Consider the following 24,367-nt stretch of genomic DNA (forward strand, 5'->3'; position numbering starts at 1 on the left):
AATTTTGCATTTACATTTTTATATTTTTATTCTAGTTGTATTTATATTTTTTATACACACAAATATATATATTTATTCTTATTTATTATTTTTATATTTTTTTCTGTATTATTAAAAAGTTCTTGTGTGGAACATTTTACGGTAAAGTTGTTTTGCATAGAAGTTAGCTGTAGGCTGTGTAGTTTTTATAGTGCCACAAAGTTTTTTAGGTGAGGGAAAATTCAAAATAGTGATCTCACTGTCGAAGCATGGGGATATGGCACCACCTTATGGAATGTTTACAATGCCAAATGAAATTATAATCAATATTTCAGAATAATTCCTACCAATAGAGTATATATACTGGTGGGATGTGTCAGTTTGAATTATTCTGATTCAAATCTTATGTTATAACTGCTACCAGTGATTGTTTCCTTGATAAAAACGAGTTACCCCTGGTCGACCTCTAAAAAATAAATAAATATAACAATGAGCCAAAGAGTATGGGGCGCCGTTTGTAAAGTTGTGCATAGTGAAAATAACAGCAACATCTCTCCACATGTAGCTCCAAAACGTCATAAAAAAGGAAAAGTGAAATCTTAAAAGTCACTTTTTATCACATTTAGAGGAATATTTATGATCTTCTTCACATTGTATTTTCTTGTGAAAAATATATTAAGTTAAAATTTTGTTAAATCCAAATGCTAAATCTAAATCTAAATGTTAAATCTAAATCTAAATATTCTACGATAAATCTAAATGTTCAACCATAAATCTAAATGTTCAACCATAAATCTAAATGTTAAATATGAATAAAAATATTCGATATAAAGGTTAAATATAAATATAAATGTTAAATATAAATGTTAAATGTTGCTCTGCAATCCTAAATATTTAGCTGATATGCAAATTCACAATGCAGCATATCAGCTAAATACTTAGGATTGCTGCGCAACATTTAACATTTATATTTATATTTAACATTTATTTTTATTGTTGAACATTTATATTTATATTTAACATTTACATTTATTGTTGAACATTTATATTTATATTTAACATTTAGATTTATTATTGAACATTTTTTTTTAACATTTATATTTATATTTATATTTAAAATTTAGATTTATTGTTGAACATTTATATTTATATTTAACACTTATATTTATATTTAGCATTTGGATTTAACAAAATTTAACTTAATATATTTTTCACAAGAAAATTAAATGTGAAGAAGATCACAAATATTCCTCTAAATGTGATTTAAAAAAAAGTGACTTTTAAAAATTCACTCTACATTGTTATGACGTTTTGGAGCTAAACGTGGAGAAATGCTGCTGTTATTTTCAGTGTGCACAACTTGCCTGCAGTAGGGTACTCTTGGATAAAAGAGCCAGTCTTCTGAACGGCTCTTTGAAAGGAACAGCCATAAATCCCATCTCTGTAGCAAACTACATTACCCATAATACCCTGGGTGCATGAAACCTCGCGTGAACATGATGCTGCTCTTGAACGCGTCCTTTTTTGTTTAGTTTGACTTTTCCTGCAATGCAAACATTATTTACCGTCAAAAATATTACACTGTACTTTTATCTTGATATTGCTTCCATCTCCAGGTGCGTTTCTGCTTCTAATACTCCGTTCAATAGATTAAGAGGACAAAAGCTAGGGCAGCCAATGGGCGAAGGGTTTATTATGGTGTCCGACATTTTTGGTAGGGTGATGAGGAGTGGCGTAACGAATATGTAGGAAATTAAGGTTCCTTCGTTTATATTACACTTTACTGATGTTGCAGATGAAATGTAGGGTGCTTTTGAAACCCGTCGCGTGTCTTTGAGGTAAGATTTTCCAAACAACGTCTTGATATAAACGTCAGTAGCCATAAGTTGCATTGAGGGTCGTTTGTCAACATTCTCCTCGGAGGGGGGCCGCCCGTCAGACTGGATTCATGATGGTAGGGGTCCTTGAGGTGGAGAGCGAATTTGTAGAACAAGGCTACCCACACGGTTACCAGCTTAATACAGTATTAACGTAAGAGTCACGATATCTGGGTGCAGCTCTGACACCAGATGGTTATATTCTGTGCTATGAATCATTAAACAGGACTTATTCTAAATCTCAAAAACGAGCAAGAAGCAGTTGTTGTGCTTCATTTCATGCACAGTTTCCCCTTGTATGATAACTTCTCAACACAATTTCTCCATTTAAGTTTAATGCTATTATTGCTGTTGTTGTGGTTTCAAACAAAGGCAAATTAACCTCATCAATATGCAACCTTCTTGATTATCACAGTCCTATCAAACCATAATGAATAGACATCACAAGTTAGGGTTTGCACAGGTAGGGTTACCAACTTTCTCACTGCTAAATAAGGGACAGGTGCACAGTGCCATGGTGGTGTGAGCCACTACCTCTTTATTTCTCTACTTTCTCTTCTTCCTTATTTCTTTATGTATTATTTTGGTGCCTTGTTCCACAGTATCCTGTAACCTCTTGAGTCCTCTGCCTCTCTCCTCCTTCCGCCACCACCACCATAGATAAACATGGACAGAAAACGGTTACAACACCCTGAGCTGTCCCACCAGGCTCAAGAATCACCTTAGCCTTAGCCTAGCCATGGTGGTGTGAGCATGATGTGTGAATTCAGCGTATATTCATATTCTGATTCAACTGGTTATGCAGAAAGTGTGTATATTCCCTTTAATCCTTACTGTATCATTATGTAACCGTGTAAGAATGAACCTCAAAGAAACCACAATTTGGCTCTTTACATGAAAAAACAAGCAAAAGAAAAATTAAATGCAAAAGAGGAGTATGACTCACCAAATGTACTTTTTCCATGGATACTTTTTGCTGCTCTTGACTGACTCAAGCAGTCTTTTGTCCTTTTGCATTGTCAGAGACAAGTCCTTATATGACAAGTCACAGTTTACAGATGTTTGAAGTACATTTTTGATCAGCTCTGTGCTGTATCTGTTTCTTGAGTCTGACCATTTAAAGGCCATCAGAGTGAAAATCCTCTCCCCACTTTTTTTGCAGGACTTGGTGCATTTGCGCTGTATACAACTGATGCGTGTGAGGAGACCTGTGATTGGATGACAGGCAGTGTGATTGGCACATGATCTGCCACTGCTGTTTTGTCTGATCTAGGATCTGTAGAGTACAGTCTGCTGTATTTACAAGATTTAATAGTCAATATACGGGACAATTGAAGTCCTGTATGAAACAAACTAATTTAGCCCAATATACGGGATGTCCCGGCTAATACGGGACAGTTGGCAACCCTATGCACAGGTGGAGATTCACCTGTACTCTTCAGCTCTTTCTCTTGTTTTCATCAGAGATTCACGGTGGCCCAACAGACACCAATGAAGAAGAAGCCTTGTAATCTCCTGCCCACCAAACGTGGCAGGCAGGACATTGCCAGCTATGAGTGTGCAACAGAGCTGGGCACCGTCCTGGCAACAAACACCCCACCAACAGCCTCTGAAACTCAACCAGAATCCACCTCACAAATCAGGCGACTGTCTATGCAGCGACACAGTCACAACCTCCTTAAGTTCCTGGATGAGGACCGGAGTCGACAGAGGTTTTGTGATGTGTCCGTGTCTGTGGGTGGGACGCTCTACAATGCGCATAAGGTAGTGTTGGCCCATGGGAGCAGCTACTTCCATGCAGAGCTTTCAAAGAACCCTGCAACAGCACATGTTACTCTGGACCATGTGGATGACTCTATTTTCCAACACCTGCTTGGTTTATTGTACACATCTGAATGTGTGGTCGCTGAGAGGGAACTCCCAGCTCTAATAGAAGCAGCCCGATTCCTGGACATGATGGACATACTGAAGCTGCTGTGTGAAGAGGGGTACAGCAACCCAGTACAAGTGATCCAGGCACAGGATGAGATGAGAGGGTGTACTGTGTTTGAAATGATCCCCAGTGAATCTCCAGCAGATGACACAGACATCCAGAGTTCTCCCAGTCAACACTTAAGCACTGAGATCTCTTTACAGAACAATTTAGATGAGAGTCTCACCAACGTACCACAGGAAACCTCATCTGAGGCAGAAAAGATGGCTGGTCAGACAATTGCTACCACACGGAGATCAGCTCGCAGGAGGAGAGCACCCACAAAGTACCAGAAGGACAATGCAAAGGAAACTTCTGAGAACAAGCAGAGCACTGACTCAGCAAGAGACCAAGATGAAGAAAGAGTTATAGAAGTAGGCAAAATGGTTGTGGGAAGCCAAGTGCCCAAACCGGAGATGCCCAAACCAGTTACTGGGGAAGTTGTGGACGAAGGGGAAGTGGAAGAGGAAGGGGACATGGGTGAGGACATGGTAGCTCATAGGAAAGTTGATGTTGTCTTAGCAGACAAGGTTCAAGGGCAGCAGGGTTCAGATGTAGAAAGAGCAGAGAATCAGGCAGTACAAGAGGTAGGAGTTAGAGCATCAACAGCAGGAAGCTCTACCCAGGGTCCGGTGTACCCTGAGGGTCTTGCCCCAGTCATCATTCAGACCTCCAGCAAGAAGACTCTGAAGTGCCCTAAATGTGACAAGACCTTTGACCGTGCAGGTGAGAACCATCAAGTGAGGTTTAAATTGTAAGTGTCGTTAGTACAGTAACCTCTCATAGAACTAGTGTTAGTGCTCGTTGGTATTATAAAGACATCCGATACGTGATATCTCTCCTTTCGGTCTTCTGTTTAAATAGTAAAATTAATATTAAAATAAATAGAATATATTTTATTTTCTTGAGTGCATCGTCTGTTATAAATGTCACTAAAAGCTAAGATTAGGTTTGTTTTGTAGAATAAAAGCACTCCTGATTTCTCGTGGCCTCTCCATATTCATTTTAAGCTGAAGTATAAGTACTGACATGCTTATTGACTGTAGTTATAACTATGTCTTAAATATGTCACACATGGCCCGATAATATAACTGATGTTCATCTCTCTGCATTGTTTAGGGAAGTATGAGAGTCATACCAGAGTACACACAGGAGAAAAACCATTCCAGTGCGACATCTGTCTCCAGCGTTACTCCACAAAGTCAAACCTGACCGTACACAAGAAGAAGCACACCAGTGATGCTCCGATCCAGAAGAAGGAGCACAAGTGTCCTTTCTGTAGCAAACTCCATGCAAGCAAGAAAACCCTCGCCAAGCATGTCAGGAGGTCAGTGCTTCTTTTACCTCATATCTTTATTATATTTTTTTAACTTAAGTGTAATTACAAAGTTGAACTCACTAAAGGCTGGTCTATACTTCAGCGTTGACCCTACGCAGCGGTGGTTGACGCAGATATGAGCACTTCATACTTGTGTATGCAGCAGCCCGGCTTTTAACTGGAACTAAAAGATTTTCCCACATCACCCCAATTTTAGCATCCCTACACTGGCTCCCTGTTGTTTTTAAGATCGATTTTAAGATACTTTTAATCACCTTTAACGCACAACATGGACTCGCCCCTCGATACATCTCTGAGCTTTTATCCCCCCATAAACCAGGACGCAGTTTGAGATCCTCTGGCAGTGCTCTGCTTGCTGTTCAACGGTCTAGACTAAAAACTAAAGGCATCAGGGCCTTTGCTGTAAAAGCCCCCAGACTGTGGAATCGCCTGCCAGAGGAAACCAGACTTTCAGAGTTGTGCAGGGATCCTGGATGTGCTGTAAATGCAGGAAATACAATGCTGCCGAGTGGAGCAATAACAGGGCATGGGTCCACGTTGATTCAAAGCCTAGTTACATTATGGAGGAGGTGTGGGTCGGCTACATGCGCTGTTCTCTGCGTAGCTACGCAGACCTATGCGTGTAGGATACGCCGTCAAATCGAGGCAGAAGTATAACCAGGCTTTAGCCAGCAAGGCCAGGCCTTTTTTCTGGTCCAATAAAATTCTTGTTTAATTTAAAATGTATCCATTGTAAAAAAAAAAAAAAAAAAACTAAATTTTTGACACATTTCTTGTTGTCTTTGCATAAGTAGCTTTTCTTGCCGCTCAAAAAGTGTTTTCCACCGCAGGAACTTTACCCCGGAACTAGGGACTTTACCCCTGAACTACGTGCGTTTCGACCAGAGGAACCAGGGTCTAATTTTAGTTCAGGGGTAGATAACCTCCCCCCTGAAAAGCCCCTGCTTGGGGGGTAGTACTTTTCAAAGGTCCTGGGACTTTTGGTTGAACGTAAGGGTGTTTGTGGAGTTTGCACAGTTGATGAAACACAGAGGGAGTTCCTGGGAATGCATACTAGTTTAGTTTTTTATTAAGATTTCAAAAAACTATTTAATATAATTTTTTTCTCCATACATCACTGGCCTGATTTGCACAATCTACCTGGGACTAGCCCGCGGTCGAAACGCAGACAACAATGGGGGCACAGGAACCTTTTAGTTCCGGGGACAGTAGTTCTTTGGGCTAAAAGACCCTGGAACTCTTGGTCAAAATGCACCTAAAGGTGTTGTTTAAAGCTCTTGGGAGGAACATTTGGTTTGTGTTGATTTTGGCACTCCCTGTGGGCAAAGATACAACTTATCACTTGATTTTGGCCTGTACAGTCATGGCCAAAAGTTTTGAGAATGACATAAATATTACATTTTCACAAAGTCTGCTGCTTCAGGGTTTTTAGGTGTTTTTGTCAGATGTTTCTATGGTATAATGAAATACAATTAGAAGCATTTCATAAGTATCAAAAGCTTTTATTGAGAATTACACAGAATTCATGCAATAAGTCAATATTTGCAGTGTTGACCCTTCTTTTTCAAGACCTCTGCAATTCTGCCTGGCATGCTGTCAATTAACTTCTGGACCAAATCCTGACTGATGGCAGTCCATTCTTGCATAATCAATGCTTGGAGTTTGTCAGAATTTGTGGGTTTTTGATTGTCCACCCGCCTCTTGAGGATTGACCACAAGTTCTCAATGGGATTAAGATCTGGGGAGTTTCCTGGCCAAGGGCCCAAAATCTTAATGTTTTGTTCCCCGGGCCATTTTGTTATGACTTTTGCTTTATGGCAAGGTGCTCCATCATGCTGGAAAAGGCATTCTTCATCACCAAACTGCCCTTGGATGGTTGGGAGAAGTTGCTCTCGGAGGACGTTCTGGTACCATTCTTTATTCATGGCTGTGTTTTTAGGCAAGATTGTGAGAGAGCTCACTCCCTTGACCGAAAAGCAACCCCACACATGAATGGTCTCAGGATGCTTCACTGTTGGCAAGAGACAGGACTGATGGTAGCGCTCACCTCGTCTTCTCCGAACAAGCCTTCCTCCAGATGCCCCAAACAATCGGAAAGGGGATTCATCAGAGAAAATGACTTCACCCCAGTCCTCAGCAGTCCAGTCCCTGTACCTTCTGCAGAATATCAGTCTGTCCCTGATGTTTTTACTGGAGAGAAGTGGCTTCTTTGCTGCCCTCCTTGACACCAGGCCTTCCTCCAAAAGTCTTCGCCTCACTGTGCGTGCAGATGCACTCACACCTGCCTGCTGCCATTCCTGAGCAAGCTCTGCACTGGTGGTGGCCCGATCCCGCAGCTGTAACACCTTCAGGAGACGGTCCTGGCGCTTGCTGGACTTTCTTGGGCGCCCTGGAGCCTGTTTGGCAACAATTGAACCTCTCTCCTTGAAGTTCTTGATAATTCGATAGACTGTTGACTGAGGTGCAATCTTACTCGCTGCTATAAACTTCCCTGTTAGGCCCTTTTTGTGCAATGCAATGATGGCTGCACGTGTTTCCTTGAAGGTAACCATGGCTAACAGATGAGGAACAATGGTGTCATGCACCATCTTCCTTTTAAAGTGTTCAGTCCCTCAATCATGACAGATTGATCGCCAGCCTTGTCCTCATCAACACCCACACCTGTGTTAATGTGTGTGACACCTGTGTGTCATTGAAATGATGTTAGCTGGTCCTTTTGTGGCAGGGCTGAAATGCAGTGGAAATGTGTTTTTGGTGATAAAGTTCATTTTCAAGGCAAAGAGGGACTTTGCAATTAATTGCAATTGAGCTGATCACTCCTCATAACATTCTGGAGTATATGCAAATTGCCATTATAAAAACTGAAACAGCAGACTTTGTGAAAATTAATAGTTGTGTCATTCTCAAAACTTTTGGCCATGACTGTACAGTGTACATGATAATGTACTGTAGTATTTTCTTATTCTGCTTTCTTTAAACAATCAAATGTGTCACTTGATGTTTGCTGTTGAAGATCTAAAGAAAGCAGCGTGCTGGCAATCATCTGTTCTGACACGTAATCCCAAAAACAGTTTCAGCCATTGAAGATTTTAATAAAGAAATAACCTGTCTTGTTGCTGGTGGTCAGGTTTGCTATTGTAGGTCATATAGAACCATCTGTATTCATTTCAATCTGTTAAACAACCAGGGAAAAACTCCTGACAGGGGCTTTAATGAATAACCCTCCATATATTTTTGTGTTAGTTTGTCAGCAGTGTTAGTTTGTCAGCATTCTGACGTGCTCACAGTGAAAATGTTAGTATACATAAATGTTGATTACCAACTTCAATGGTTTGCATGCTAGCATAGGCTAATAAGTGCTATAATATAGTTAGCTCAATCAAATAAGATAACATCTGATTTTGGTCAGTAATATCTATTTTTATTATCGCTATTAACAGAAATATCAGCTATAGGTTTACAAAATGATGGCCAGATCAGTGAAAGAAACTTAGTTGTGGTCTTAAAAGATATTTTGCGGCAGAAATGTAATGAGCAGTTATCTCTTTCACTGTCCTGCTAGATTTCATCCAGACCACATCCAAGAGTTTCTTACCAAGAGGAAGAGGAAGAGCGAGGGCTGGAAATGTGCCGTAAGAAATGGTTTTATTTTAAAATGTTGTTTTTGTTCATGTTTGTGCTAAATAATTCAAGGGGTAGACAAAAATTCTTCTAAATTAGGTTGACTGTCTTTGAACCTTTCAACCCTCTAAAACAGATTTGTCTGAAGACTTTCAGCCGCAGGCCTCATCTGCAGGAGCACATGATCCTGCACACCCAGGACAGACCGTTCAAATGCTCCTTCTGCGACGAATTCTTCAAGTCCAGGTTTGCGAGGCTGAAACACCAAGAAAAGTACCACTTAGGTGAGAAATGTTGAAGAGAAATACACCTTTAGAAGTACTGTAAGGAAGTTTCTGCTTATGTCAAGTTTGGCTCCCTCCTGTGGACAAAGCGGCCCCTCTTACATCTTTGCTGACTTTGTCCTGTACATGTGCGAGTTTTTTTCTGAGAAAAAGATCTAATATAGCTTTCTTTATTGATGAATTACATCACCTGATGTAGTGCTGGACGATATTGCAAAAGATGTCATCACTGTAACATTTTTCATATCAGTTGATATTGATCATTTTCAAGATAAATATCCAATCATTCGTTCATATCATTCTAAAGGCAGATTTTTTTTCTCCTGAGTAAAAGTTGAATAAACCAGTTTGTTAGCTTGTATCTGGGATTTAGGAGTCTGGTAAATAGCCAAAATATCTTAACTAATGAAGTTAATGGCCTTTCTTGCAAGCGGCAACCTCTGGTCTCAAACTATGAAGCCCATGCGGAAGTGTTGTAAACTGCATATCATCGAGAATCCACTTGAGGCTGGCTGCAGAAACACCGGAAACCACATAGACACCAATTAAAAAAAGACGATCTTTGCAGCATTAATAAACATGTTTACAGCCTGGTACAAAAAACGGCTTGACTCTACGTAGCTAATCTCTCTATCGGCACACACTGTACGGGGGATGAGTTTTTTTCTAATGCAACGGTTCAGAAGATATTAAGATTAGGATTTTTTTTTCCCAAATGAGGACATGACTGACTTGACTCTTGGACGGGAATACATAGCTGTTGGTTAGGAGGCTCAAACTCCACCTCTTTACGTCAAACTATGCCTGGTTGAGTTCCCCATTTCCAATATGGCTGCCGCCGTCGATTGTCTTCAAAACAGCACTCAGGAACAGATGGGTGACGTCACGGATACTACTTCCATTATTTATACAGTCTGTGCTTTCTTGTCAAGCATGTTTTCACTCTGCTTTGAGCTAGTAGGTTTAGCATTTTCTTCAGTGTCGCTGTCGCTCGTTTCAGCTGTGTTTACATTCCGCTCCAAACATCTTTAAGCCTGCCTACATCTTACCCTGCGACATGATTGGCGGTTCCATGCTGACTTCCTCTTCTGTTTCTCTTCTGCTGGGTGGGAACTAGCGTTTAAGACACACTAGCGCCCCTCCCTTTTCGGTGGTTGGGGGGTGTAATTGCAGGTTTAAATATATCACATTTTATCATACATTTGTTAGATTTATATTCAGAAAAATAACATCACGATAATCATCGTTATCGTTTTATTGCCTAGCCCTAACCAGGTGCTGTGGAAAAAGTAAGAATTGACTTCTTCTTCAGTGGGCTGCAAATTGCCTAGTCTGACACCTACCCCTCACAGTGATTACAGGCATTAAAATGTGCTACAAAGATATCGTCAGTCTTGGTCTTAGAGGCTGTTCATTTCAAATTGTTTCATGACCAGTCAATATCTCTTCATTGGGGCTTTGTGGAAAAACAACAACTATTTATATTACATGTGCCTATTGGACAATGTTTTAACATTAAAGCTTACTAGAGAATTAAAAAGATAAAATGAGTCAGCATAAGACCTGCATGACATGGTGAAGGCAACATTTAAAACGTAAAAAGATGTCCCTGTTGTGACAGTTATTTTTCAGAGGACATCAGCGGCCTCTCTCCCTGGAAAAATCATTGCATTTGCTGAAATTATTTGCATTCTATTACATTGTTAGGTCCCTTTCCCTGTGAGATTTGTGGCCGGCAGTTTAATGACACAGGCAACAGGAAGAGACACATTGAGTGTACACATGGAGGCAAGAGAAAGTGGACCTGCTTTGTTTGTGGGAAATCTGTAAGAGAAAGGTATGGCCAAATTTCTTGTCTATAACAGCATTATGTGAAACAGTTATTTTACATGCTAACCTGTATACAATCAAATCTATTCCTGTACTGCTTTATTAAGAGGCTGTAATGTTCTTCTTGTAGGACAACATTGAGAGAGCACATGAGGATCCACAGTGGCGAGAAGCCTCACCTCTGCAGTATCTGTGGACAAAGTTTCCGTCATGGCAGCTCCTACAGGTGAGTCTGATCTGAGGAAAGTGTTGCGTGGTAGTGCTGGTGAAATTTTCAAAGCAAATATGCCTACAGTGATTAAACTGCTCCTTTTACAGGCTTCACCTCCGAGTTCACCATGATGACAAGCGCTACGAGTGTGACGAATGTGGGAAAACCTTCATACGCCACGATCACCTGACCAAACATCAGAAAATACACTCTGGTACAGTGCAAGACATGCAGCAATGTCATTCTCATGTTTCTTATGTTGCCTTTTCCTTTGAAGACGTCCCCACAATTAGTCTGTGATTACAACAAGGAACACTAGGTTGTCTCGATTATTTGCTGTCTGTATTTACTTTATCTTAGCCTATGTTTTTTACAGGTGAGAAAGCACACCAATGTGAAGAGTGTGGCAAGTGCTTCAGACGCCATGATCATCTGACTGTCCACTACAAGAGCATTCATTTGGGGGAGAAAGTTTGGCAAAAGTGAGGTCTTTGAAAAAGTTTCATTTCTTGTTAAATGCCCCTTCCCTGTTCTGCAAATGTTGTTGTTTTTGTCTCTGCTAATAATGATTTCTTTTTTTATAGATATAAAACTGCTGTTCATCAGTGTGAGGTTTGCAAGAAAGAGTTTAAAGGAAAGTCCAGTCTAGAAATGCATTTCAGGACCCACTCAGGTAAGGAAACAAACAGGGCCATAACAGTGCAGTTGCTTCTTCCTTTTCTGTTCAGCTTTACACAGAAAGTGCTGCTTTAAAAGCATGAAGCAGGGAGTGCTACAGAGATGCCTCAGCTGTATCTGGCTGCTATGGTATGGAATACTCATGGTAGTAAAAACATGTAAGCATTACAGTTCTCACTGTGGCCCTTGTTCTGAGAGAAGAAAAGAACTGAGATCATGTAGGGGGAGAAGACGGATCTGCAGGTATATCTGCTACATGATGTTATTGCAGCAGCTCTGTGTAATGTGATGGTTGAGTGATTGGTAACACCCAAGCGGCAACCCCCCGGCCTTAAAATATGAAGCCCATGTGGAAGTGCTAAAAACTGTAGTTCATCGAGCGTCCACTTGAGGCTGGCTGCAGAAACAACGGCAACCACATACAAACCCATTCAAAAAAAGATGATCTTTTGCAGCAGAAATAAACATGTTTACAGCCTGGTTCAAAAATTAATCTAATTTCTCTATCGACACACTGTTCTGGGGTGAATTTTTTTATAACTCAGTATTTTTGAGGATATTAAACTTGAGAGTTTTGCCCAAATAAGGATGACTGACTTGATTGATTGGCTTCAAAACAGCACTTCAGGTACAGATGGGTGACATCACGGATACTATGTCCATTTTTCATACAGTCTATAGTCACGCCCCTCCTTTACTGTGATTGGACAGATGATAGGTATTTGCAGTGATTAGTAAAGCAATGCAGCCAAAGTCAAATAATTCAAAAGACTAAGCAACAAAAAAAGAACATCCTACTTTCTTTTACTCTGGGGGTCTCATGGGCCTCCCTTGAAATCTGATCAGGTGATCACTAACTATGATTGGCTATTTGTCTTGTCAAAGGCTGAGCTTATATTAATATCAGCCATGTTGCAACAGGCTGCTAGTAGTTTCCTTTGCGTTGAAACGGTGCAAATTTCCTTCAGTCTGTGTTTTGAATGAGGTTTTGACATACTGGACATGAATTGTGACTTTTTGCATTTGTTGTCTTTTTGAGCTTAGAATATTCGTTGCCACTCTGTTGTGTTATTTTTTTTATCCATTTTAGCTAATCATTCATGTGAGTGTGCACACACCTTATAGGATAAGTCAGTGCCTAAGTTGAGCCATCCCTGTCTCAAAAAGGTGAACCTGCCCTGTGTCCAACTCTTAGGTGGAGGGTTTCTAAATTGATCACTCCCTTATCCCTTCTCCAATCAGTCACTCTTGCTACACTTTATAAGTGTTTTATTCTACTGATGCACATCTGCAGGTTCCAGGATGATGGGTCAATGTATGTCCTCTACAAGAGTAAATAAGTATTTAAACAGACACGTTTCTTTGATCCTCTCAGGCTAACTGTCTCTTGTGTTCATGTGACAGGTGAGAAACCCCACAGGTGTCCAGAATGTAACCAGACCTTTCGTATCAAGAAGACGTTGACGAAGCACATGGTGATTCACTCAGACGCTCGTCCGTTTAACTGTCCGCACTGCAGCGCCACCTTCAAAAGAAAGGATAAGCTCAAGTACCATGTGGACCACGTGCACAGTACCCGGTTTACCGAGCAGCCTATCAGCACAATCGAGGAAGTCAAAATAGTCTCCGTTCCCTTTGAGGAATCTTCAAAGTCATACAGTGCTGAACCAAAGTCCGCACTGAGCCCCCCTCCCCATGCTAATGTGTGCGTGCCGGTCACTTTAGTACCAGTCCAGATGGCAGGAGGAGCACCGGGACACCTGAATGCTCACAGAGCCACTCCTCTCCCCGCCCAGACTCACAGCGCTGTGAGCATGCAGGCTCAAGGACAGCAGCAGAACTCTGGCTACCAGGCGTCCTCAGACCTGGCCTTCTTAGAGAAGTACACTCTCACCCCCCAGCCAGCCAACATCGTGCACCCTGTGAGGCCCGATCAGATGCTGGACCCCCGGGAACAGTCCTACCTTGGCACTCTGCTGGGACTGGATTCAGCTTCATCAGTGCAGAACATATCTAACTCTGAGCACTCACACTGATGCCTCTCAGCCAGAAAACGGGGCCAGTGAGGCACAATCCAGCTTTATACAACGTGATGAAACAGAAAAGCAGAAGCTGCTTTATTTGTTTGCCCTGCACAGAGGTCACATGTAAGACAAAGCTATTCAACTATGCTTGATGAACTTGAAATTTGTTGAGTGACACAATATCTTTAACCTCATTTAAAGCCTAGACAGATTTAATATGAATTTCATTCTTTATTACAACCAAAATAAAAATATGTTTGGGGAAATGTAAAAAAAAGAAACCTGAGAGTTTTTTTTTCCTTTGTGATAACATAAGAAAAACTTGTAAAATATCCTCTTTAAACTCAGATGAAACTGAAAAAAGAGAGCACCACAAATGAACCAAGAACACACATTAAAAATATCACAAAATCCAAGGCTGCATTTTTCTGTTCTCTGAAGTAAATGCTGAATGACGAAATATATTTAACTGAACTGTTCCCTCATGTAGCAGGTTTTGACCTCCATGTGTGTCTCTGGTTCTTACTGATGATTTGTTTTTGTTGCTTCAAAGTGTAGTTGTGTTTCAGGTTATTTTCATGAGCAGTTGTAGTTTTTTAAAGATATCAGTTGACTTGCAGAAAATGAATTCATTAATTTTGATTCACTTATTGGTATGTAAATGTATTTATCCTGTTAAATTAACAGCAGTGTTTTACAGATTGTAGTGTGTCTATCACTGATTTACATGTGTTCAGATAAAGTACACAAAATACATTTGTAAAACATGATACGTTTATTGGAAATCAAGAATCCTTGCAGAATAGTTCCTACAAAATCTCACGAGAACTTTTAAGTTTTGTTACAAAAGATGGTACCTGCACATGTTCATGAACTTTATTTAAAATACATGTAATATGTGGTTTCAGATTTATTTTATAGTATCTGTTTTTAGTGAGGTGAAAGTTGTAAAACAGACAACACAGGAAAAAACATTACTTGCATCTTCAGGTTGTTTTAATGATGTATATTTGTTATTTGGTATTTGCACGAAATTAAATATATAGTTCTGCACATTCTGAAACTGCTTTTTTTTTTTTAAACTGTGTGAGAACGGTTAATAAAACCTTTAAAAAACACTGATGTTTGTGAAATCAAGGCTCTGTGGCCCTTTATAATTAAAGTGAAAGACTTTATCTAGGCCAGTTCACTCAATACACATATTCATCCAATAATTTTGTTGACGTAAAAATTGTTTCTTCATTATGTTTGTAATTACAGCTTTATATGAGAAGCCTGCAGTGTGTGACTGCACCATTAAAAACATTTATTATTCAGGGTGACATTTGTTTCTAGCCAGTTAAGAGTAGATCCAGATTCAGCACGTTCTGGTGAGGCAGCCACTGCAAGTCCTCTGGACATAAGACACAGGGTTTTACCAGCAAGAACCAATTACAGAAGATGTAATTAAAATGAATAGAGATATCAGTGCAGAAAAGAAGAACAAATTGACTGACACTTTGAAATGTAACACAACACAGCATAAATACATGTTTCATTGAAAAGTAGATGCAGGAGTTAGACTCACCGTATTTAACTGTATCCTGTTACAACCTGAAAACAGTCACATACAGACACAGCAATGAGTATGTATTATTATACATAGCGCATAACACTGCAGAAAACCAGCCTGTGGATGCATGTACTGTATGTGCAACTACATATACTTTCCTAGTGTGAAAAAAGCTAATAAGAGGATGTGGAGTTATGATGAAGTGAGGACTTTGCTTGGTGTTGTGAATTTCAAACTACATTAGTAACTCGTGAAATACGACTCCTGCGTCACAGATTGAAGAGACTGGATGTGCAGGTAACATACAGTAGATGGCAGGTTAAGACCAAGTGACACTGTCTGCTGTTAAAGAATGAAGCCAGCACATGAAACTGCTGTTTCTCAAGTGTCCACTAGAGGCTGTTGACAAAAGCCAAGGAATCTTAATGTTTGTCTTTTTAAAGGCACTGTGAGGAACATTCATGCTGTGTTGATTCTAGTGATCCCTTTGAACAAAATTGGTTGTGTTTTTACAGGATTCAGACTGCAATTCCCAGGAGAACCATCGCCCACTGTGATAAAGACGTGGCTCTTGCTTGCATGAACATTAAATCTTGTTCATAGCCAGGCTGCTCTTTTACCTAGCAAAGCTCTGTTATGTAGTTTTTAAGATTATTTTATTGACTTTTAAAGCATTACATGGACTTGCCCCTCTATATATCTCTGAGCTTTTATCCCCCTACAAACTTAGTCGCAGTCTGAGATCCTCTGGCAGTGCTCTGTTAGCTGTTCCAAGGACCTGACTGAAAAGCAAAGGGGACAGGGCGTTTTCAGTCAGGGCCCCTACACTCTGGAACAGCCTGCCAGAGGAGCTCAGACTTGCAGAGTCAGTCCTGTGTTTTATGTCATTTCTCAAGACACATTTTTACAGGAAAGCTTTTATTGTGTGATTTTATTTAAATTGAGCTCTGATTTTAATGGTCTGTTTTATAGGTTTGTATGTTTTTAAGCTTTTATTTTATTTATTTTAATTGCTTCATTTTGTTTTGCACTTCTTGTTTTTATTGCCCACTGTAAAGCACTTTGTTACTTGTATTGCAAAGTGCTATATAAATAAAGTATTATTATTATTATTAGTTTCACAGTCTAAAACAATACTTGAACAGAAATCATACATCTTTTAGCTAATCCTGCTCTGGTATCAACCATGAGCACAAAACAAGACTTTGAACTCCGTTCATGCTTGGACGTAAGGTCAACACACAGAGAAAAAACGATGATTTCAAAAATATGGTGTTGTTGAAAGTGACAGATGGTCAGATGGTTTAGCTGACAATAAATACATAACGTGAGTAATTCTGTGACCATTGTCCCGGCAACACAACCCCGGCATGAGCGTGGTCAGCCATAACACCCATGCTCAGGACAGTGTTGCCGTAACACCATAAAGTATTTATTTAGATGGTTTATGAGTAATTGATTGTATAATAAGCTTAAAGATATACTTACATTTCTTTTGCATCAGTATTCCATCAGTGCACTTGGCCACGGAGTAATGATCAAACCACCAATGACTCTTTTTCACACATTCAAATTCAACCTTCTCACCATCTTTTAAATATTGGAGTCCAACATCGACTAATTCAGGATATTGATCAGTGTCCACAGAACAGAAGGCAACTGCAACAAAGAAACAACAAATAGAAATATTTTTGTCCCCGACATTTGGTCAACACAGCTCTGTACCAGACTTTAAGAGTAGACTTATAAATACCTTTACAGGTGGGTGCCCGTGACCATGAGCCGTCGCTATAACACATAACTGTCTTTTGACCCTCCAGTTTGTAGAAACTGTTGCAACTGTACTTTAAAAACCAGTCAGTATATCCAAACACTTCACCATTAGGGACCAGGGGATATCTTCCACAGTTTCTGACTGAAAATAATGATAAAAGTAAAAAGACAATAACAAACAACAAATTATTGAACAATTAATAAATAATAAACTAAAGGCTGATACATTCAGAATATAACAGACAAATATATATAACAAATAAACATACTGTACAAGGAGTTAGATATGTTGTTTTAGTAGATGTGTGTAAAATCCAGCAGGATCAGAACAGAGGACACTTTACACTAGGAAAAATACCCCTCCAAAAACTAGAAAAAAACCTTATTTAAAGGTACTTTTACCTTGAAATAAGCAAAATAATCTGCCAATAGAACAAGTGAAAATTAGCTTGATAAGATTTCTTAAAATAAGAAGTAATTTTTAGAAAACTGTTATTTTAAAATTAGCAGGGAAAACTTATTTCAAGCAACATTTTACCAGTATTTTAAAGCTTAGTGTCTCAGAATAAGACAGGAATGCTAACAATTAGTATTTTTCATCAAAAAAAGATTTTTGCACTAATAAATGTCATGTCATCTTCATTTGAGATATATTCACCTTAATTTGAGTTGTATTATAGCAGCACTTCTCTAGGTTTAAGACCATCTTGTACTTGAAATAAGATTACAAATTCTAATTTGAGCATTTTGAGATATAATGTCTTCTTGTAGTTAACTGGATATACTAATATTCAGTCATGTGGTTTTTAAAGATAAGCCAGCTATGCTCAAAAGTAGGTGTTTTATTGTGTGGATGTAGTTTGAGGATGTATATTTTTATCTGGTTTAGAAGAAACGGTGCCTGAAATCTGTAACCCACCCTTAAAAACAACAACTTTTCTTTCTTTCTTTCTTTTATCAATGGAGCTGTTTTCTGATAGATTCTCCAATAAAATGCGTTAACTTAAATCAAGTAAGGTGTTTGTCTTAAATTAAGATTATCCATCTTTTACAAATAAGATTGCAGCTTGAAAAATGTTTGAAATGTAAAATAAACTTTGTTTCTTCTAAATTACAACTCAAGACAAGATCATTTCAAGATTGTTTGACTTAACAAGATATTTAAGATGCATTGTCTTAAAACAAGTCCCTCTATCTTTCTCAAATGTTACTTGTGAAGTAAATTAATAAGACATTTTGAATAAAAACTAGAAAATTTCACTTGGTAAGATTTTGAGTTTTTTGCAGTGTAAATGAGACATACACTCATAATACAATAAAAATCATGAAGAGTTCTCTGCCTGAGAGATGTGAGCTGTTGCAGCCCTGAGTCAGGGTTTTGAACAATAAATATTTCCTGTATATGTTTTGTGACAGCATGGCTACAAAAAATGTTTTCATGATACATTTAAAGTTATAATCTTAAAGCTCTAAATTATTTAATATTTCAATTTTAAAAAGTTTACAATTTCCCCAAATTGTTGATGTCCTCTGCCATTTTATTGTCCATTTTCATTTGATCATTTAGATTTAGCCATATTTAGTTCATCATTTGTCATACAGATCAGAACCTACTAGCCACAGGCCGCGGCGCTCTCCCAGCAAATGTAGTGTCTCCTTCATGTCTCCCCCCTGTGGCTCCACCCTGTCCGTGTCCAGTACCAGGTCTAGTTTTTCTGACTGACGAGATAAAAAAGCATACGTGGATACAATACAGATATATGTCCAAACGTGTGGTACACTGTAAAATCAAAATACAAGTACAACACATAGGTATGGGGATTGTGCCCTCCAGAGACCAAGTGGCGCAATCTCCATTAATGTTGTACTTCATTTCCCACCCACAGGGAACATTACTTATGTGCATAACTTTGTTAACCCACAACTTAGCTAATGTAAGTTAGCTTCCTACCCTTCTTAACCTTCATGTTGTTGATTGTGAATGTATTACATCACGGTATTATTTGTTATTCACCAAAAATAAAAACAATATCAAAGTTTCTCTCTGGAACTAAGGCCAATATAAGTAGTGTGAAAAATGTTTTGTTTTTTATGGCGTACTGTAACCCAAAGCACACTAATTTGATCAGTTGTAAATATTGGAAGAATTATTTTAGCAGCACAAGCCTACCAATTACAGATTCCTTTAATTACTACTCCTTTGCTTGTTTGAATACAAGGGTCCAGACCAAGCAGTAACCTCAGGTCTCAAAATATGAAGCCAATGTGGAGGTGTTATAAACTTCATTGAGCGTCCGCTTGAGGCTGGCTGCAGAAACACCAGAAACCACATACACACCCATTCAAAAAAGGTTATCTTTGCAGCATTAATAAACATGTTAACAGCCTGAATTTTGTTATAACAAGACAGTTCAGAAGAAATTTAGATTACGAGTTTTGCCCAAATAAGGATATGACTGACTTGATTGACAGGTGGGAACACTGTAGCTGTTGGCTTGAGGGCTCAAAGCTTGCTTCTTTACCTCACACTAACTCGCCAGCAGTTAGGTTTGGTTGAGCATTTCCAATATTGGCTTGAAAACCGCTTCAGAAACAGATGGGTGACGTCACAGATACTACGTCCATTAATTATACAGTCTATGGTCCAGACCAGGGGTGCATCTCGCTCGGCTGGAAGTGAAGCTTTCAGCAGAGTGTCTGCCCCCTGGTGGCTGGCTGCAGTATAGGTAAAAAAATCTGCAGTCAAACTTTAAAAAATAAATACACGTCGTACGAATGCTTCTCACATCCGTATGCTGTGGTGATATGTAGTTATTATTTGACTGTTTTGTGTTCAAGCCCTTTTTTTCTGAAAAGTTTCTTTTTGGTTAGTTATTAGAGTTTAAAAAACGGGGTTTTACTTCCGGGTTTCCTTTGATTCACAGCCGCCGTAGAGGGAAACTTCAAAGGACACACAGCGTCTTGTGACGCTACGCTGTAGGGCGGAGCTTGTTAGAGTAGCTTCGCAGGCTCTGGCTGCACAATGGCTGCGCCCAGGAGAGGGATTTTTTGGCTTCAGAACCGTACAACGGGAAGAGGCGGAGCAACGCTGTCCATTTTTATTTACAGTCTGTGGTCCAGACCTGCCCCAACTTTTACTTTTACATGTTCGAAATGAAAACATCAAATCAAATCAAATCAAACTGTTAATTGTCTTATACTAAACTTGGTGCTGTATGAATAATAACTGGTTGACTAATGGACTGATTCTCAAATAATCTTTGCAGGGAAACATGCAGCCTGAATTATTGTCCCTGACTTATTTCTCTCAAGTATCAAGAGATTATTTGTTAATTAAAAAAAAATAGAAAAATTAAAAGTATATATTGTATTCTTATATTTTATATATATATGGAAGTTTCGTGTTGTGCCGATTGTGGTGATCCCTGCAGGATACATTTTTTTTTCATGTGTAAAAATTGCTTTTTGAAAAAAACTTTCATCCCCTATTTCTTAAGTTCAAACAGCAGCTCACAACAAAAAGAGAAAAGAACTGTTTTTACAATGAGCTGTTAATTGCATTCTCCTGTCTGGTGGCAGGAGTGAGGGGTTTATACAATTAATGTAAAAAGATAATGAATCTTTTCTTTGATGCTCTCATTGCCTTTTGTAGATCATGAAGAGATATTTTCCCTGTATTTTTATTGTGTGTCTCAACAGAGTGTCCACTTACTGCATGTTGGGCCCGCAGTCCAGCCTCCATTTATGCAGACAATTGTTTTTTCGCTCTCTGCTCCCTCCACAGCATATCCATCTTCACATTCATAATTCACTTTAGAATCTAGAGCAAATAGCTCTTGATATGTCTGACCTACAATGACTGCATGTGGGATTATAGGGGGTTCACTGCATGACTGATTGCTTCCTGTAAATAAAAATAAATAAATCATCAATAAGAACAGGGAAATAGCCAGAGGGGGTATTGCATTCTTACAGATGCTGTATGTAATTATATGTTGACATGGTATTTTTTCTGTTATGGGCTTATTTACAGGTTTACTGGAGAAAAACACTTACTCTCACAGATGGGCACAGAGGACCAGGTTCCATTCAAACAAACGGCTGTGGCGTCCCAGTTTTTCAGTTCATACCCCTCCATACATGTTATCCTTATTTTCTCTCCCTCCTTAAACCAACTGTTTGAGTTTTCAGTGTTTTTTGCATTTGTTACTGTCAGCGGAACGCAGGCTTTTTCATCTGTTGAAAACAAACAAACATTTAATTTTTTACTCCACTATTTACTCCACTCAAGCTTGGTAACTACTACTGTTGGTGTTTATGGAGCTCCACAGTAACCAAACGAATACTGAAATTTAAAACAGGTACTAATAGTCTGCTGTTCCTTATTACTTTTACTTATTTTCCCTTGAAGAATGTTGAATAAAAAGCAGTGTCACACTCGTGGTCACAGCTGTGTTGATATTCAGTACAACATTAGTCCCTCATGGGGAATTTTAAAATGATAAGGGGTCAAAATTTAAGCGCACTGAAAAATAAAACTTTTGAATTATTTGTAACAGACTAACCAACATGGTTATTTGTGCTTTTGAAAAGATACAGGTACTTGGATAAGCCAAGACTTCAGACAATATAACTCCTCATTCAGTGCTCTAAAACTGTTGCATTGAGATGTGGCAGCAATGTTGTGTAGAAATTCAAAATGTCACTTTTTGTCTTTCTAAAATAATTGTCATTTTTTTAAGTGATTTTTTATTTGAAGTTTCTCAAACATATGTAAAGATAGTTGATGACACAATTTATTTGCAGAGAAAACAACATTTCATGAAATCCTTTAAAACCAAGTGTTCTAAACATTTTTAAACAAGCCAGCAGAGATATTCATGAAATACTTACCGATACATTGTGGTTCAGGAATCCATTTTCCATTTTGACATGCACTTGTACTCCACCAACCCTCCACTGCTGGTTTAAGTCTGTTCTCACAGGCATATATTATTGTTGACTCATTATAATATGTGTCTTGTTTTGGGAGAAAATAACCACCATCCAGGCTTGGAGCAGGACAATGCTGTTCCACATTTTGGGCTGTTATACAAAAATAACCAAAAGTACATATTTATCATGTATTTAACAGGTTTAGGTGATTCTGAGAGATATAATTTAATATTCTTACCATACAGCAATCCTGAGAAACAAACCAGGAGAACACACCGGAGACATCTCATGCACATTTTGTCAGGAATTAAAACAACAAGAACAAAGCAGAGCTAAAAACTCAGTTCTCCAAAGGACCAGTTAATGATTACCAAGGGCATTTCCCCCCAACACGTTAAGAAACAGTAAACATTACACTGAGTCATCACGCTGTTGCTCGGAAATCGGCACAAAAAAAGTACAAAAAACAAATACGTTCCAGACACATTTTGCAAAAGTATCTTGCTCAATTTGGACTCCAATGTAAACAAATCAACACCATGGACAGATGTTACTTCATTTGCAGTACTTCAGTCATCTTTGTACCACATATGTTCATGTCTTACATACGAAAACTCTACAAAGATACTGCTCTTGTTATTTCATATTTGTTCATGTAAGAATAGACAAAAATTATTCTTGTGATTGTCTGGTGAGATTTAAAATAGAAAAATCGGACACTGTTTACAGACCGTTCTTCAGATTGGTTAACCAAAGTTTGCTTTGATCAGAGGTCAGCATTAGGAAATAACCAGAACACAGTCACTTAAAAAAAAACTCCAATTGCTGCAATAATACAATCCCAGTACCAAAAAAGTTGGGACGCTGTGTAAAATGTTGTAAGAAACAGAATCCAATGGTTTGCAAATAATTCAAACCTGATCACTTTAACAATTTCCTCTACATTCATAAAAGTATCTCATAATAACTGTTACAGACTTTTATTATGAATATAATGACAGTCTATATATATTTATTGATGTATATGGGTGAAAACAGGAGCCATCTTCCTTTTTAAGCCTAGTCATAATCCATCCACAGCTTTCTGATGATTAAAAGATAAGTTCTCTGTAGTGATGAAAGCACATTTCTTACCAATCACACTGCTTGCACTAATTATTTTAGAGTAAAAAGTTGGATTGGCTTTCCTGAGCATTAATTTGGACACAAAAACATCCGTGGTCTATCTCTTGACAACAAGTTGTGATCAGCCGACAAGGTGGCAAACCGTAACCATAACCCTAACCCTAATCCAAACACTAACCCTAATCCAAATCCCATCCCTAACCCTTAACCAAACTCTGACCCTAATTCAAACCCTAACCCTAATCTAATCATAACCCTAACCCTAATCCAAACCCTAACCCAAAGTAGGATTACTATTGCAACAACACATCATCAGTAGGGTAAAACTATGACTCATGACGGTCTTAGCCCAGCTCACGTTCCCTATTAGTGGGTGAACAATCCAAAGCTTGGTGAATTCTGCTTCACAATGATAGGAAGAGCCGACATCGAAGGATCAAAAAGCAACGTCGCTATGAACGCTTGGCCGCCACAAGTCTGTTATCCCTGTGGTAACTTTTCTGACACCTCCTGCTTCAAACCCAAAAAGTCAGAAGGATTGTGAGGCCCCACTTTCATGGTATATATTCATATTCAAATGTTTTTATATTCATTCAACTTGGTTTAAACAGATTCACTATAGGCTATGAGAAGCTAACTGTAAGTTAAATAGAGGAACCTTTAAATTAAATGAAGCCAGCAAAAATAGCTTGAAATGTTGAAGTCAAAACACAAGATTATAAAGATTTATTTAAATTTGTATACTTGTTTTGAAGACATCCAGATGACCCATATACATTTGAAATACAAACATGTAACAATAATGATATCATCAGTGCAGAGGGACATAAACACACAAACTGCCCAACATGCAAACGATAAAAGAAAAGACCTCCGTCATGACCGCATGCATCTCTCACTATAGAGGACCAAGTTATGAGCCAAATTAGTCAGTATTATGCCAACATATATCAGACACTCTTTAAGTCATCTTAGCAAGTCATAGAGGCATTACATTAGCTCTAAAAAAAAGCATATAATGAAACATCTTGTATTTTACTCACTCTGATAATATCAAATAATATACTGTATATTTATAAATGCAAGGAACATTGCATTCTCATCCTGTTCATGTCAAGAAGCAGGGCCATATGTGTGTTTTCTTCCCTCCTTTTAAAACGTGTCCAA

General features: G+C 38.7%; 2 protein-coding genes across 5 annotated transcripts; one reads left to right on the forward strand and one right to left on the reverse strand.

Moving 5' to 3' along the window:
• The first annotated feature begins 1,477 nt into the window (after positions 1-1,477).
• zbtb41 (zinc finger and BTB domain containing 41) lies at positions 1,478-14,868 on the forward strand. Of its 4 annotated transcripts, none has more exons than XM_034703729.1 (11): positions 1,478-1,595; positions 3,019-4,554; positions 4,948-5,155; positions 8,730-8,799; positions 8,925-9,072; positions 10,780-10,909; positions 11,033-11,128; positions 11,221-11,327; positions 11,490-11,595; positions 11,698-11,786; positions 13,196-14,868. In XM_034703729.1, the coding sequence occupies exons 2-11, from the start codon at positions 3,348-3,350 to the stop codon at positions 13,825-13,827; spliced, it is 2,793 nt and encodes a 930-aa protein (XP_034559620.1). In that variant the 5' UTR covers positions 1,478-1,595; positions 3,019-3,347; the 3' UTR covers positions 13,828-14,868. The 4 variants fall into 4 exon arrangements, with proteins under 4 accessions (XP_034559620.1, XP_034559621.1, XP_034559619.1 ...); XM_034703730.1 differs by having other exon boundaries at positions 1,484-1,595; positions 3,321-4,554; XM_034703728.1 differs by lacking the exon at positions 1,478-1,595 and adding an exon at positions 1,661-1,817.
• On the reverse strand, positions 14,526-22,652 carry LOC117826679 (complement factor H-like). The gene is made up of 10 exons (XM_034702933.1): positions 22,644-22,652; positions 22,314-22,407; positions 22,034-22,225; positions 21,197-21,376; positions 20,853-21,044; positions 18,755-18,859; positions 17,121-17,282; positions 16,856-17,026; positions 15,383-15,408; positions 14,526-15,208 (listed from the first exon to the last, which is right to left on the reverse strand). The coding sequence occupies exons 1-10, from the start codon at positions 22,650-22,652 to the stop codon at positions 15,173-15,175; spliced, it is 1,167 nt and encodes a 388-aa protein (XP_034558824.1). The 3' UTR covers positions 14,526-15,172.
• Positions 22,653-24,367: the final 1,715 nt, after the last annotated feature.

This window comes from Notolabrus celidotus, chromosome 15 (genome assembly GCF_009762535.1).
Source record: "Notolabrus celidotus isolate fNotCel1 chromosome 15, fNotCel1.pri, whole genome shotgun sequence".
NCBI classification, from domain to species: domain Eukaryota; kingdom Metazoa; phylum Chordata; class Actinopteri; order Labriformes; family Labridae; genus Notolabrus; species Notolabrus celidotus.

What these genes read in the sequence shown, in the direction of transcription:
- zbtb41 (XM_034703729.1), top strand. Translation starts at nt 3,348, where the DNA reads ATGAAGAAGAAGCCTTGTAATCTCCTGCCCACCAAACGTGGCAGGCAG. An exon ending in GGGAAATCTGTAAGAGAAAG is followed by an intron (nt 10,910 to 11,032) that starts GTATGGCCAAAT and finishes TTCTTCTTGTAG; the next exon opens with GACAACATTGAGAGAGCACA. An exon ending in GCATTTCAGGACCCACTCAG is followed by an intron (nt 11,787 to 13,195) that starts GTAAGGAAACAA and finishes TTCATGTGACAG; the next exon opens with GTGAGAAACCCCACAGGTGT.
- LOC117826679 (XM_034702933.1), bottom strand. An exon ending in TTTCTCAGGATTGCTGTATG is followed by an intron (nt 22,226 to 22,313) that starts GTAAGAATATTA and finishes TTTGTATAACAG; the next exon opens with CCCAAAATGTGGAACAGCAT. An exon ending in AGCGCCGCGGCCTGTGGCTA is followed by an intron (nt 17,283 to 18,754) that starts GTAGGTTCTGAT and finishes CATTATTTTCAG; the next exon opens with TCAGAAACTGTGGAAGATAT.